Source organism: Lissotriton helveticus, chromosome 8 (genome assembly GCF_964261635.1).
Source record: "Lissotriton helveticus chromosome 8, aLisHel1.1, whole genome shotgun sequence".
Classification (NCBI taxonomy): Eukaryota; Metazoa; Chordata; class Amphibia; order Caudata; family Salamandridae; genus Lissotriton; species Lissotriton helveticus.
The window spans coordinates 467,426,561-467,442,412 of NC_136069.1; the positions used below are offsets into that span (position 1 = coordinate 467,426,561).

Here is a 15,852-nt window from a genome sequence, read left to right on the forward strand (position 1 = left end):
GTTTGAACTGGCATCTCTTCTGGGCAGAGTGATGTGTGTTCTCTTGGCAGGTTGAGGATCAGCCTAGCTGCTGCGTTCTGGATCTGGAGTCTTTGCATGAGTTCGGAGTTCGGAGGTTGTGCCACAAAGAGTGCGTTGCCGTAGTCGATTCGGCTGGTGATGACGGCCTGCGTTACAGTTTTCCTGGTGCTGATGGAGAGCCACCTGAAAATCTTTTATAGCATGTGCATCGTGTGGAAACAGGCTGAGGTGACGGTCTTCACCTGTCGTTTCATAGAGACTTTGCGGTCTAGTGCGGGCGTGGTCTTTTAGTGTAGGGGTAGGTTTTCGCTCCGTGGGCCACCAGGAGTAGTTCTAGAGGATGGGGTGTCTGTCGAAGGTCAGGACTTCTGTCTTGTCCGTCTTCAGTTTGAGAGAGTTGTCTCTCATCCATGTCGCAACGTTCTTCTTGCAGCTGTGGAAGTTGGTGTTTGTCTGAGTGGGGTTCGCAGAGAGTGAGAGGACAAGTTGGTTGTCATCAGCATAGGAGATGATGTTGATGTTGTGTGATCTGATGATGTCTGTGACTGGTGTCCTGTAGGTGTTGAAGAGGGTGGGGATGAGCGATGAGCCTGGAGGTACTCTGCAGATGGTGCGCTTGGGGTGCAAGATGAAAAGGAGAGGCAGACTTTCTGGGTGCGTCCTGCGAGGAAGGATGCCCTCCCGCTGGATGAGTGTGTGATGGGAGACGGTGTCAAAGGCTGTGGAGAGTTCCAGGAGGACGAGAGCGGCCATTTCCCTTCTGTCAAATAGGTCTCGGATGTCATCTTTTGCTGCTTTCAGGGCTGTCTCAGTGCTGTGGTTAGCTCTAAAGCTCGACTGGGATGGGTCCAGTAGCTTGTTTCTTGCTTTTGTTTCTTTAAATATGAATTGATTACATTTATATTCTATTAAATAAAAACTTCTAAATAGTATTTACTTTCAATTTAAAAAAGTATAGTAATTGTAAGCATATATAACCTATGATGGATTACTGACATTTCTTACATTTTAATAATTAAAAACAAACTTGCATGTGAAGTAAACCACCATAATGTAAACCTAGGATAACTTATCTATAATATTATAGCTCCTAATGTAAATGCAGCGATGTAACGACTCATGTTGCACCTGTAAATTAAAGATTGCAAGCTATATTGATGGCTCATACTTGCCAATAGTAACAATTTCTTTCCCAAAAGGAGTTTTTGCTGTTCATCAAAAATGTCTGGGCTAGTCATGTCACTTCCTGCAGATTGCATGAAGGAATGGGTTGAAGACAGAGGGGGAGATTTATGAAGATTTTGCACCAGAAAAGTAATGCAAATCGGCGCAAAATCTTTTTTTTTCCAATTTACTTTCTAGCGCTAAACTTGTCTAGCGCTGGAAATAACAGAAAAGTAATGCAAAGCAGCGCATGTCTCTGCTTTACATTACTTAGCACCATGGGGGCGTAACAAAGTTTCTCAGGCTAAACCCAATTTACTAAATAAAGTAGATTGGGTTTAGCGTGAGAAAACTGCGCCCTTTTAAGGTAGACGCAAGGAAGGAGAAATGCTATTATTTCTCCTCCCTTTTCCGACTTTTCATGCGTACTGCACTGTCCAGCATGTATTCAGAGTGGGAAAAGCTTTGCATCTTGTCTCAGCATGGTATTTTGTACAAACTCTATGCTAGACTCGGAGAGATACGGCACACACACACACACACCCCCAGAGCCACACACACACACACACACACCCAGAGCCACACACACACACACAGAGCCACACACACACACAGAGCCACACACACACACACACACACACACAGAGCCACACACAGAGCGCCACACACACACCCAGAGCGCCACACACACACCCAGAGCCACACACACACACCCAGAGCCACACACACCCAGAGCCACACACACACACCCAGAGCCACACACACACACACCCAGAGCCACACAAACACCCAGAGCCACACACACACACACACCCAGACACACACACACCCAGAGCCACACAAACACACACAAACCCACCCAGAGCCACACACACACACACACACACCCAGAGACACACACACCCAGAGCCACACACACACCCAGAGCCACACACACACACCCAGAGCCACACACACACACCCAGAGCCACACACACACACCCAGAGCCACACACACACACCCAGAGCCACACACACACACACACACAGAGCCACACACACACTCCCAGAGCCACACACACACACCCAGAGCCACACACACCCACCCAGAGCCACACACACCCACCCAGAGCCACCCACACCCACCCAGAGCCACACACACCCACCCAGAGCCACACACAGCCACCCAGAGCCACACACAGACTCAGGGGAGCAAGCACAGCGAGGGGGGCAGGGAAGCAAGCACAGCGAGGGGGCAGGGAAGCAAGCACAGCGAGGGGGCAGGGAAGCAAGCACAGCGAGGGGGCAGGGAAGCAAGCACAGCGAGGGGGCAGGGAAGCAAGCACAGCGAGGGGGGCAGGGAAGCAAGCACAGCGAGGGGGCAAGGAAGCAAGCACAGCCAGGTGGCAGGGAAGCAAGCACAGCCAGGGGAAGGGGAACCAGGGGGCGGGGGAGCAAGCACAGCCATGGGGCGGGGGAGCAAGCACAGCCAGGGGGCGGGGGAGCAAGCACAGCCAGGGGGCGGGGGAGCAAGCACAGCCAGGGGGCGGGGGAGCAAGCACAGCCAGGGGGCGGGGAAGCAAGCACAGCCAGGGGGCAGGGAAGCAAGCACAGCCATGTTTCCAGTGCTTGGCTATTCTGAACAAACCATTGGTATCCGGCCTGCCACTCAAACTAAAACAACTCCCAGAATACCTTAAATAGCTAAATGAAACCTCAGAAGTAGAAACATTATGTCCCGACTACACGAGAGAGGCTGCAATTGTAACTGCGAGGGACAAATACCATTGAACTGGGAAGAAGACGGCGTACAACTATAGTGGAGGAATAACAACCTCGTACACTACTGCATACCACTGTGCTTTGGATCCAGGAACACCACAGGCCTAGGTTTGGACGCTACTTCAGAAATGCCACAGCACAGAAAGAATAACATTACCTAATGTACTTGTGTAATGTAGTTGGTGCTCATGTAAAGCACTCCAATATCTACTTTCGCGTTATTTAAAACTGCCCAAAAATAGAAGCGGGGTGAAGTCCTGGCAACGTGTTACAAATGCAGTTAACTAAAAAACGTTTTTTCTTGTTATTGAGGCCGCAGAAACAGCCAGCATCGAGGAGCAGCTTCAAGCATGGGGAGTAACTGCGACGGTGAGTAAGCTGTTTTCTGGGCTAGTTCTTTAGATGCTTACCGTGCCGCGAGAGCAGGGACGGGGCTTTGTGATAGGAGAATAAAGACTCTGCAATGGACAGAGGCTGGTAATCTATAAGAGCGGCATACGTGTCATTGTGTGAGGAGATGGGCACGAGGTGACTGACTCGGTGAAGTCCGTGAAGGGAGCAGGACTTTGTGGCCATTTGAGGATCAGAAAAGCGAACGCCATAAGTGGACTGACTGGGGTTGTAATAGAAGGTTTTCGGCGCTACAAAGGGGAACCTACTCAACGGGGCATTGGGTTAAGGAGAAGTGGACTGTTCTATGAAGAAAGCGGGGTTGGGGAGTAGGTGAGACGAGGTTTTCAGACTGTGGGCTCCCTGGGGCAATTGTTTGACGTTATCGTTAGCGAGAGCGGGACGGGGAGGAGAACTGCGGGCAGAGGGAAGGGGGGCCACGCACGACAACAAACCGAGACCATAGGACACCCAGATGACAAAAACAAAGACAACAGACACGAAGAACAGTACACAGAGACGACAGGACATGGACAAGACCTACAAAGTAAACAACCAGAAAACAAAGACAAGCCACGGACGTACAAAATGCCGCTTACCTGCTAGCAAATCAAGGAAACTGAAATCGCGCAACCCACCCCTGCAAAACACACGTCCAAAATGGCCAAAACATGACGAGAAAAAAAAACATCCGCCCACCGCCGCAAGACGTTCTAAAAGGGGCGGAATGAGAAAAAATCTATAGAACGCCCACGAATCTGCTCGGAGAATAACGGACAGATCTCTCTTCCAATGGCTAGCCTCCATTTATGGAGCTAGCCAATGGAAGAGACAGGCGGGACAAAGCCCCGTACTGCTAAACAAAAGATTTCGTCTGCGCGAACATTGCTGCGCAGTGGACGCCAGGCGAAACGTAAAAAAGGATTTGTAGGCGGGGTCAGTTTTGGGTGAAGGCTGCTGGTTCAGAGGAGAATGGAAGAAGTTGCCTTACCTTAGTCACAAAAAAAGTAGCTGTGTATGCCTAAGCAAAGAAATGGGGGCACAGCACCACGTCATTTGTAAACTACTAAACTCAGTGTGCAATTCTGTGATTGAAAGCGGTCAACAATTGGGGAACTCCAAACCCTTTGTACAGTAAAGAACAGGAATACCACTTGCTAGAAGTGCATCACACACATTAACTGAAAAATTCTCACAAAATTGTTTGCAAGACATGAGCTTCATTTTAGAAAATTGAGTCTTTGTTACATAATGTCTTTCAGATTCATATTTGTGCAAGGTCCCACTCTGAAATTGGCCAATATATACAGATAAAAGCTATTTCAATTATGGTATTTGTTAAGCATAAATAGCCCAAGTGTTTGTTGTAATCAGAACACAATGACAACATTTAGTTTAAAAAATGTTTAACATTATAATACCCATAAAAAAAGCAAGCCATTGTATAAAAAAAACACTGATATTTCATTACATGAAGGCAGCAAAATGCAATTCAAGAAATATGTCGAATATGTCTAAAACAGCAGGTTTCAAACAAAGGAGGAATAAAAGGAAGTGTCAGTGTCCCCATCCCTCTGATTCGATCTATGCTGTCTTTTATGTGAAAAGCTCCTTTGCTTCTATGTTGATAATCAGTACAAGCTCGTGTATATATGAGTGAGAGGCAGAATCCAAAATACTGGTCAAGTTAAAAGAAAAACAATAAGCATGAACATGGAAAAATTTTTAGACACATCCTTTCCCTCCAAAAAAAGTCTTTGCAATTTTTGGGGAGAAGTACTCAAGTGAAACAGTCAAATACGGAATAAGTGGGACTGATAAACTGAAGAACAAGAAACCGTGCTCTTACAGATGTATATTTTAAAAGGAGATTAAAGGTTATTTACTCCGTAATATCAAAGATATTCAAGCGACATAAAATGGAACCAAACACTTGCTTTCACGTTTCTCACTTTCTCCTGGGGAATGCAATTGCCTATTTATTCCTTGTGACTGCCATTTCTGCTCAATGCCTACGTTCCCCATTGTTACGCAGTTAAAAGGATCTTAAAAACTCTAAATAAAAAGTCCAAAGAAGTCCAATTGCCTTTCACCTTTCACGAACATGCAGATTAAAACGTAAGAATAAAACTTCCTTCGAATGTGTCACACATCTGTACTAATACAAAACACCTGCAAATGAAAACTTTTAAAAGCATGTTAGCAATGTGTATGAAGGTTGGAACTGGTGTGTACAGCATTAGTTGTATTATTGTTTGTAACAAGAACTCAATCATACTCCTAACTCCACAAATCTATATCTGAGTTACGTTGTCTGCTGGCCCATAAACAACTGTCCGAAAGCATAGCTGGTCAAGAAAGGAAGGCATAAGGTCCACATACAATGTGCACGATGGATTTAATGTGAAGGTTCCCCATTGTCAATATACTCATTGTTGTTCACCTATCAGTGATACATATGTTCCCTATGTGAAACGTGACAGTTTATATGTGGATGGAGGAGGTCATCTGTTCCCCCGTCACCGTCTCAATAAAAATAAAAAGGGAATAAAAATAAATACACATAGTGGGCTAGGAAAAACTGGGCTTCCACATTTGCGCAGGTATATGCCAACCCCTTCTCTTCGTTTAAGCCTTGGCGAAACATCTGTAATCCAACACAAGTGTGTGATTTTTTTTTATACAATCCAACTGCACATACAGGAAAATTGAAGGATTCCAATGTTTGCCTCACTTTTCAAACTATGGTAGTGCCGGACAGCTTGCCCTTCCACGATTAAGCATGAGTGGTAGAACTAAACCAAATTAGATTTGTTTGTGTTAACCAGGTACATTTGCGTGCATTGTGTTAAATATAAGTAAGGTTAGTTTGCAGTGTATACACAAAAATATCATTAGTTGCAGTGGTTTTCAAATAAAATGGAAGAATAAGCATGTTCTCTTATTTCAACCTCACATCCGTTTCAATTTTTTCAATAAATTGTTCTCCGATTTCCTCAATTAAGTCCTATTGAACAATAAATTTGCTTTAGTGACATTTTTTCAAGTGTCTCTTGCAATATATGCCTAAGGGGTTGTACTTGGGTGACAAAATGCACTTTAAGTGATGTGTACCCTTCACAAAGGCAAAAAAAAATGACAGGATAAGAAGTGATTTGAGAACTAAAAAACTTTGCTAAAAATACAGATGATAAACTCGAAAGAATATTCTCACTTAATGCATCTGAATACCGCAGGAAGTGCAAACGTGAAATTTAAAGCAATCTCTTCAAATGCAAGTGGTACCCATCATACCTCAAATAACCCAGATAAATGAATACATGCATAATTCGGATCGATGTATGTTCTATTTACTTATGCACTGAATCGGTTACATTGGATCATTTAAACCAAATTTTAAGTGACTATTGCTTGAATAAGGTCTATGTTCTTTCTACCAACTGGAAATCACATGTCAAGAACATCAGTGCTGTGTATACTGGTAATGTTCTTCTGCATAACAATATAAATTTGAACTAGCCAGGCTCTAAGGCAGTCGGGTTACACCAGCTAAGTACAATTGTCTTCTCTTAAACACAGTTATCATTAATAGTGCATTTCAATACCGAAGGAATTGTGGTTTTACTTCACTGTAAAACTTCATCTTGCCAAATGTTCAAAGACATACTTCGTCAAAGCCTTACATCTTACTCTGTTGATCCGGTTGGACTCACTTGGAGCAAATTGTAGAGGTTAACTTTCGCTGCACAATCAACTTCCAGCTACATTTCAAGGAATGCAAACCAAAGTATGATTGCACTGGTAGAACCTGCAACCTGCTACTTTAAACATAGCCTTCATGATAGTAGCAGGATCTTTTCCAGTCCAAAAATGTACAATGTCTTTCAGTTCTTAAATGCTCCACACTTGCTGGCTTTTGAGATGAATTCCTTTAGGAGAGGTCCATCCATTTGCCAAAAGGCTGCAGTTTGTGTGACTTCTGTCAAATGATTGACACAAAACTTAAAGCAGAATTCTTCTAAATCCTAAACATAAAACAAAACAAGCTTGTTCATTAAGATTGAACACTCAGTAAAATAATTGGGTTAAACGTTACATCATATTTAATCCTCTGACCTTCTGACCGTGGTGAAGTTGCTTCCTAATCTAAATGTGCTTCCTAATCTAAATGTGCTGTCACACTTGAAATGTCACCTTTCCATCTATCAAACCTACCTATCCCAATCAGCGGATGTAGCATTTAACTCTTGTCTTCCGAGATAAGTAAACTGGAGCATAAATTGCTTAATCACACCCTTTCTGTGCAAGTACAAAATGTTGCATTGACTAGCACTAGATAGTTGTGTGTGCAAATAAACATTTAGGAAACGGTTTGGACTGATGCTATATAGTAACAATATGTGACCAGAAAAATGGTTATTATTCCAAAATACAATCTTTTATTGTAGATATTCTGATATATATATTTTTTGTATTATGTATTATTTATATTTTATAACATCATAATTCATGGATAAATAGACAGAAAAGTGTATGAAGAATACAATGTGAAAACTACAGAAGCAATTTCTTTTTACCAATGACCGGTTTGATACAAATGTTCTACTCACAACATCATTATGGATAAAATGTTCAAAATCAAGAATAGACAGACCATTTCATATTCATTAACAAATTAGCTAAAAGAAAACAAAAAGTGGCTAACTAGATAGTTGAACACCACCTTATTCAAACTCTGCCACCAAGCAGCACAGCAGTATGAAAAGTAGTGAGCTCTCAATGCAGCACTTAACGGGTAGTGGCTACATGGGGCATTCAGTGTCATGAGGACAACCTATCGGCTTCAGCTCCAACATCAGGATCCACCCTTATTAAGTTATATTAGACACCTGTACTTCTTAGCCTTGGCTTAAAGGTCAGATGGCAAGTCACAGTCACTAATTGATGGGTCAATCAAGACAGTGCTGGAATGGCTTCACTCCACTTGTGCTCTGCGAGTCTTGCAAAATATTAACCTGATTTTAGGTTTGATTTTTGATTCATAAGAATTTGGAAGCATTATTAGGGAACCAACTGGTTTGAGTAGAAGTAGCAAAACATGACGCATAGGTACAAGTGGCAGGCTTCTGTAATCAAATATTTTGGAATCTGCATAAAATGTGTTATCATTGATTTTCCTTATCAACTGCAAATTAACTTTTTTTTGCACTGGACAAAACTTTCCTAGAAAGAGCGGGTCCTATTACGTACGAATAAAACACACAAACTTTTTCAACAAACTTTATACACAAATCTGAACTGTATTTACATTTCAGAACTTGTGTGTGAATAAAATGCTGTCCTTTATTAAAATATTTGAAGAGTGCATTAGTGGTACCAAAAAAAGAGAAAATGCTACAGTACTGATTCAGTGGTATTAGTGACCATGAGTTAATTTCAACATCGACACCCAAATTTAATATACGAAATTGTATCATTGCAATACTCCTTCCAGCGTTTTACAAAAACTAATTTTACTCCAAAACTTGAGTGCACTTTGTGAATTCCATTCCTTTCCATTCTATCAATTTTACATTAACAATTTCATACTGAAAGAAAAAGTTACTTACCTTTGGTAACGCTCTTTCTGACAGAGACTCTAACTGCAGATTCCTCACCTTTTAAATATTTCCCAAGTCACACTGGATCCGGAAACATTTTCTGGCGTCCCTCAGCATGTTGGGAGCTGGCGTCATGCTGCTCCGGATGCGACGTGTGGGCATCTAAAGGCACCACTCCTGTTTGCGGACATCAGTTGCTTTCAAGACTGTCCACACCCCCAGAAGTAGTACCACAAAAGCAAATTGGAAGTGTGCAGATTCCTAGACTCGGGGTCTTATTGATGAGTAGAACCCATATCTCAGAATGGGGAGGATTCAATAATGATTTGTGAACATGTGTAGGGACACTCCTGTAGCTGCCAGGCAGATGTCTAGGACAGGGACGCCGTATGTTAACACATTGTTAGCAGCTTTAGCCCTGGTGGAAAGGGTTTGCAGTCTTGCAGTCCTTCCGGAGGCTTCTTCTTTGCTACTGTGTAGCAGATCTTACTGTGTAGCAGATCTTAATGCATGGGACAATGAAGAATGAGTTGGTACACTTCTACATAGGCTTGTCTTTTTTCGCTTCAGTGTACCCCAAAATCAGCTGACTATCCAGCCAGTGGTCTTTGGAGCAATCGATGTAGAAGGTGAGCACACTGTTGGAGTCCAAGCTATGGAGTCTATTGTGTGGAGTTGATGGCAATTAGGAACAGTCTTGATGGTGAGGAGACATAATAGACAGCTGTGGAGCGGCTCGAATGGATGTTAATATGAACAAGTAACCTTCGGTAACACCTTATCTGGTAGAGACTATCTAGCCACAGATTCCTTACCTTAGAATATTCCTTAGGCACCAGACTGGATCTGGAAATTTTGAGCAGTCAATTGTGCGCCATTAGATGGCGTCAATAAGATCTGTGTGGCATCATCAGCAACGGTGGTTCCTACATAGGCATCACCGTAGTGCACTGATCTCAGTTCATGACAATTGTTCCGCAGCAGAAGCACAGAGCCATACTGAGGCGAAATGACCAGCATGCCAAAATGAGGTCCTCAAGGATCTCTTCGATGTGAGATCTACAGTTCGCAGAATGGGGAAGACATGAAGGTCGGTAAGAAATCTGCATCTAGATAGTCTCTCTACCAGATAAAGCATTACTGAAGGTAAGTAACTTGGTCATCTGATAGTGACTTCAAGATGCAGATTCCTTACCTTAGAATAGATACCGAAGCATTCCTCCCCAGAGGTGAGTCTGCAAATCTGTTACACTAAAAAGTACTGAAGGACTGAGCGGGCAAAATGCCCATCAAGTTGAAACTGATGTAGGGGAAAACTATGATGCAAACCGTTCAAGAAACAAGTCGCAACAGGTGACTGAACAGGGAAAGTTGATTCGGCCGAGATGGTCGAAAGGTACCCTTTAACTTTGCTCAAAGATAGGCCTTGCCGAGCAGGAGATAGGCAAACAAAAATACTCCAGACAAGGGTGCAGACAGAAGATCAAAAGATTTGGTAGAACATCAAGCCCCAAATGTCTCACATGTGCAGGTGTATATCTTTTTCGTGGGATACCTGGCTGTACATCACACACTTCGGGAGGGATGTCAAATGCTCTCAACTGCCGCAGCTCAATCCACAAGTATGCAGATGTTGAGTGTTGATGTTCGGGTGCAGGACCCTGCCCTTTTGCTGTGACAGGAGATCCGCCTGAAGAAGCGGGCTAATCAGATGACAAATGCTCATGCTCATGTGTTCTGAATACTAGACTATACCTGCCCAAACATTCTGTTCTTGGCAGTGCCAAACAGACCTAACATAGGTTCTTCTCAATCTGCACCACCCCTGGATGTAGATTCCATTTGTGATTCACGCGGTATCAACCCCTAAGTTTGTCTGCTCTGACGTTCAGAAAGCCCGCAAGATTATGTTCTGACATTCCAGCCATATCCAGAGATGCAGGGCCTCCTCACACAGGGTCCATAACCCCAACCTGCCCTGTTTGTTGCAATACCACATGTTGGTGGTGTTATCAGTGAACACCTGAACCAACCTTCACTTGATGGAAGGAAGAAAGGCAAATCATTCTCAGTTCCAAAAGGTTGATGTGAAGCAGAGACTCCGCTGGAAACCAAATCCCTCAGCTCCACCTCGCCCAGAATTACTGCCCTGGCCCAGAAGTGGTGCATCTGTCACTGCTCTGGGCACTAGGTGGGGAAGGGAGAGGATTATGCTGTGTTAGCCACCACTGCAGATCTTTTGCACTTCCCTCTGCTATCCGGACCAGGTCGGAGAGATTCCCCTGATGATGTGCCCACTGAGACTTAAGATCCCACTGCAGAGTTAGCATATCCCAACTGGCATGTTTTACCAGAAGGATGCATAAGGCTATGAGACCCAGTAGCCTGAGAGTCAGTCCCACCAAAATCCAGGATAGAGGTTGAAACATTGGAATCATAGCACAAATATCCTGGATCCGCCATTCCAGAGGATAGACTAGAAACTGCACTGTATCCAGAACAGCTCAGATGGAAGGGAGTGTTGGTGAGACTTTGGCATGTTGATAGTGAACCTCAGTGAATGCAAGAGGTCAGCTTTAGTCTGGAGGTGGGATACAACTGCCTGGGGCAAGCCTGCCTTCAACAGCTAGTCATCAAGGTGGCGCAGACTGACATTCGCAGATGCGCTGCAACCAAAGCCATCACCTTGGTGAGCACCCAAGGGGCACCGGTAAGGCCAAAGAAGAGCACAGTAAACTGATAATGCTCTTGGCCTACTGTGTACTGCAGGTAACGCCTATGGACAGGCAGGATGGGAATGTGGAAGTAGCTGTACTGCAAACCAGAGCTACCATCCAGTATCCAGAGTTGATGGCAAACAGAAGGAGTAGTTTCTTACCTGTAACTCCAGTTCTATAGTAGGGGTATCTCTGTTATAGTCATAATCTTGTGAATAGTCCCGCCCTTGTGCGTGGACCCCGGAGCAATCGAAATAGCCTCTTAAGTTGTCTTCTTCTGCAGTGCTGCATAGACACTTAAGAGGAAATCAAAGACAAATAATGCAGCCTAAAACTACAAGGCTACATTGGCCAGCACTTCATCTTGAAGGGAAAAGGATAGCCAAATAATATTACATTTAACACACTTTGTTAAGTTTCACACTCCGAGAAACTCCCCTTCACAAAAATCCTTTGTAATGATAGAAAGGAAGGGTTGGACAGACAAGGCCCATAGGCTGCCATTATGTGTCTGGAAAAGGGATACCGTGCCTTTAAGGAACTCTCCAGAGACCCTCGGTATTCCAGAATGCACAGCCAAAGGCCTTTTACTTTCAGTTCTTTTTGAAGATGTATAAAGCCAGGCCTGTAGCATACAGTACATTATCTTTTCATCAACCGGGGAGGAGGGCGGGCGCTTATGACTATAACAGAGATACCCCTACTACAGAACTGGAGTTACAGGTAAGAAACTACTCCTTCTGTAGTAGGGGATCTTTGTGTATAGTCATAATCTTGTGAATAGAATGGCAAGCCCATCCCAACAAACTAACCAGCGGTGGATGAAAACAAACAAAACCACTACTGTGCAATCAAATTTCTCAATGAAGCCTGCCCAACCTGAGCGTCTGCCCTGGCATCAGAGTCCAGGCAGTAGTGTTTGGCAAAGGTATGGACCGACTTCCAAGTGGCAACCCTACAGATATCTATAATGGGAACATTACACAGCAAAGCCGTTGTAGCCGCTTTGCCCCTGGTGGAATGAGCCTTAGGCTTACCCCCTAAGGTCTTGTTAGCCTTTTGGACACAATCCATCAAGAGATGGACTGTTTAGAGGTGGCAAGACCAGCCCTGACCGAACCATAATTGACAAATAATTGGTCTGACCTACGAATGTCCTTGGTTTTATCCAAGTAGAATTTCAACACCCTTTTTACATCCAGGGAATGAAGAGACCTCTCCGCCGAAGAGGAAGGATGTAGGAAAAAACATAGGTAAAGTTATCGTCTGATTAACATGGAAATCAGAAATTACTTTCAGAAGGAACTTAGGGTGAGTCCTCATGACAACTTTGGAAGCATGAAACACTGTATAGGGCTCTTGACAACACAGAGCCTGAATCTCACTAACCCTGCGGGCCGATGTTATAGCCACAAGGAAGGCCGCCTTCCAGGATAAATGCTGTAGAGAAGTCCTATGAATAGGTTCAAAAGGCTCCTTCATCAACCATGACAGCACCACATTCAGCTCCCATGAAGGTGAAGGACGCCGAACAGGGGGAAATACTTTCTTCAATTCTTCCAAAAAATCTTTAATTACAGGAATCTGGAAGAAGGATGTTTGTGAAGGGCGTTTCCTATACGCAGTTAATGCTGCGAGGTGAACCTTAATAGAGTGGAAATGAAGGCCAGACTGAGCCAAATGCAGAGGTATGGAAGAATGACATCTTCTTTGCAGAAGGTAGGATCATAGTTCTTGGACGTGCATCAGATGCAGAACCTCTTCCACTTGTAGGCGTAGGAAGTCCTTGTGGAAGGTCTCTTAGCCTCCTTGAGTATTTCCATGCAATTGTCAGGCAAGTTCAAGTGTCCATACTGTACTATCTCAGGAGCCATGCCGCCAAACTCAACGATGAGAGGTTGGGGTGCACCATCTGCCCCCCGAACTTCGTGAGAAGGTCCGGCTGACATGGAAGCCGCAGAAGGGGTTGGAGAGACCGGTGGAGCAGGTCCGTGAACCACCACTGTCGAGGCCACTCCGGAGCAATGAGGATCATTCGTGCTCTGGATTGAGACAGCTTGACGAGTACTGCCGGAATCAGGGGAATGGGTGGAAAAGCATACAGAAAGCTGTTCGACCGGCTGATCCATAGCGTATTCCCCAGAGTCCCCGGTTGGTAAAACCTGGAGGCGAAGTCTCGGCATTTTCGGTTATCGGCAGTGGCGAACAGATCTATTTCTGGAGGGCCCCATCTTTCGAAGATGTTTCCTAGCACCTTGTCGTTTAGGACCCACTCGTGGTTTTCCTGGACCACCCTGCTGAGTGTGTCCGCCTGAGCATTCTGCACACCTGGTAGATGGGTAGCCGTTATCGTCGGTCCTCTGGCTAGCAGCCAGTGCCAGATCGCCTGTGCTTCTTGGGACAGTGTGCGAGATCTCGAGCCCCCTGCTTGTTGAGGTAATACATTGTGGTCGTATTGTCCGTCTGTACAAGCAGGGAGTTGGTCTGGAAGGACGGATGAAAGGCTTTCAGGGCCAAATGAACAATTCTGAGTTCCAGAAAATGTATGTGGTGCGTGGATCCCGCCTGGGCCCACGTTCCTTGGATCTGTAGATGGTCTGAATGCGCTCCCCAGCCGTGGAGAGAAGCATCCGTCACAATAGTCTGTGTGGGAATGTCCTTGTGGAACGGAACCCCCTTGAAGAGATTCTCTGCTGAACACCACCACGTCAGGGACTGTTGAGCATGTAGAGCCAGTTGGATCCTGTCGACCCAGCTCCCTCGTTTCTGTTCCCATTGATCCTCCAGACATTCCTGCAGCGGTCTCATGTGGAGGCGTGCATGTTGTGTGAGGAAGATGCAAGAGGCTAGCGACCCCAGGAGAGAAGACACCGTCCTCACTGTCGTTGAGGGAACGGACATGAGAGCCTGAGCCTTCCGAAGGATCGATAAGCGTCGCTCCTCCGAAGGACACACGCTTGCTCTGAGAGTATTGATGGAGGCTCCGAAGTACTGCAGGCACTGAACAGGTGTCGGGACGGACTTGGACATGTTGATGTGCAAAACCAGCTGGTTCAACAGAACAGCCGTCAAGTTGAAGTGCAATTGCGCTTCCTGGAAGGTGGAGGCTTTGATCAACCAGTCGTCCAGGTACGGATAGACAAACACCTTGTTCTTTCTCAGGTGCGCTGCCACCACTGCCATGCATTTTGAAAAAGTCCTGGGTGCAGACTTCAGTCCAAACGGTAGTACGGTGTATTGATAGTGATTGGTGCCGACCAGGAAGCGCAGGAACTTCCGGTGTTTCCGTGCAATGGGCACATGGAAGTACGCATCCTGCAGGTCTATTGCGCAAAGCCAGTCTCCTCTTTGCAGCGGAGGATAAATCTGGTGCACGGACAGCATGCAAAATTTCTCCCTGCGAATCCATTTGTTTGCTTGTCGCAAATCCAGAATGGGCCTGAACTCGTTTTTGTCCTTTTAGCATTCCAGAAAGAACCTTGAGTATAGACCCTTTCCCCTTTGAGATAGAGTGATGTCTTCAATCGCCCTTTTTCTTAATAGGGTATCGGCCTCCGCTTGAAGTTCACGCACCTGGAATTGCGAACAAACCGGTGGAATAGCTGGAGGAGGGCTGACAAACCGAAGACTGTATCCATTGCAAACAATATTCAGCACCCACTTGTCCTGAGTAATTTTTCTCCACTCTGCCAAGTAATTCTGTATGCTTCCCCCACCGGAGCGGGTAACGGACGAGGGGGAAGTAAATCCTCAGGGCTTAGACCCGGCAGGGCCCTTATTTGCTGAGGAGGCCTGCTGGCCGCCTCTGCCCCTCTGATGCTTCTGGAAGGGTTGTCCCTGGTATTGCTGTTGTGGCTGTTGCTGGCCAGCTTGGCGACCTTGCCCTCGCTGAAATCTCTGGGAAGAGTAACGCCCCTGGAAGGGGCGTAAGGATTTCCATTGTTCCTTAGGTTTCTCAAAACCTACCGCTTTCAGCGTTTCCACTTCCGCCTTCATGCGGGCCATCTCCTCACTCACATGAGTCCCGAAGAGGGTAGATACCGCAAAGGGCAAATTAGCAATCCGCTGCTGCGTATCTGGCTTAAGAGAGGTAAGGCGCAACCAGGAGTGGCGTCTCAAGTTTATGCCATGGCAGTACCCATGTGCAGTCAGGAGAGAGGTGTCTGCTGCCGAACTGATGACCTGATTCGAGACCATCA

At 45.3% G+C, this 15,852-nt stretch overlaps 1 protein-coding gene across 6 annotated transcripts in view; it reads right to left on the minus strand.

Moving 5' to 3' along the window:
- Positions 1-4,725: 4,725 nt before the first annotated feature.
- Positions 4,726-15,852, minus strand: part of RCBTB1 (RCC1 and BTB domain containing protein 1) — a 255,543-nt gene continuing 244,416 nt past the window's right edge. For 4 of the 6 annotated variants that reach the window (XM_078657360.1, XM_078657364.1, XM_078657359.1 and 1 more), the window contains one exon: positions 4,726-7,361. In XM_078657360.1, the coding sequence (XP_078513486.1) occupies positions 7,221-7,361 (141 nt within the window). In that variant the 3' untranslated portion in view covers positions 4,726-7,220. The remainder of the gene's footprint in view (positions 7,362-15,852) is intronic. The other 2 variants (XM_078657363.1, XM_078657362.1) reach the window with 2 other exon arrangements.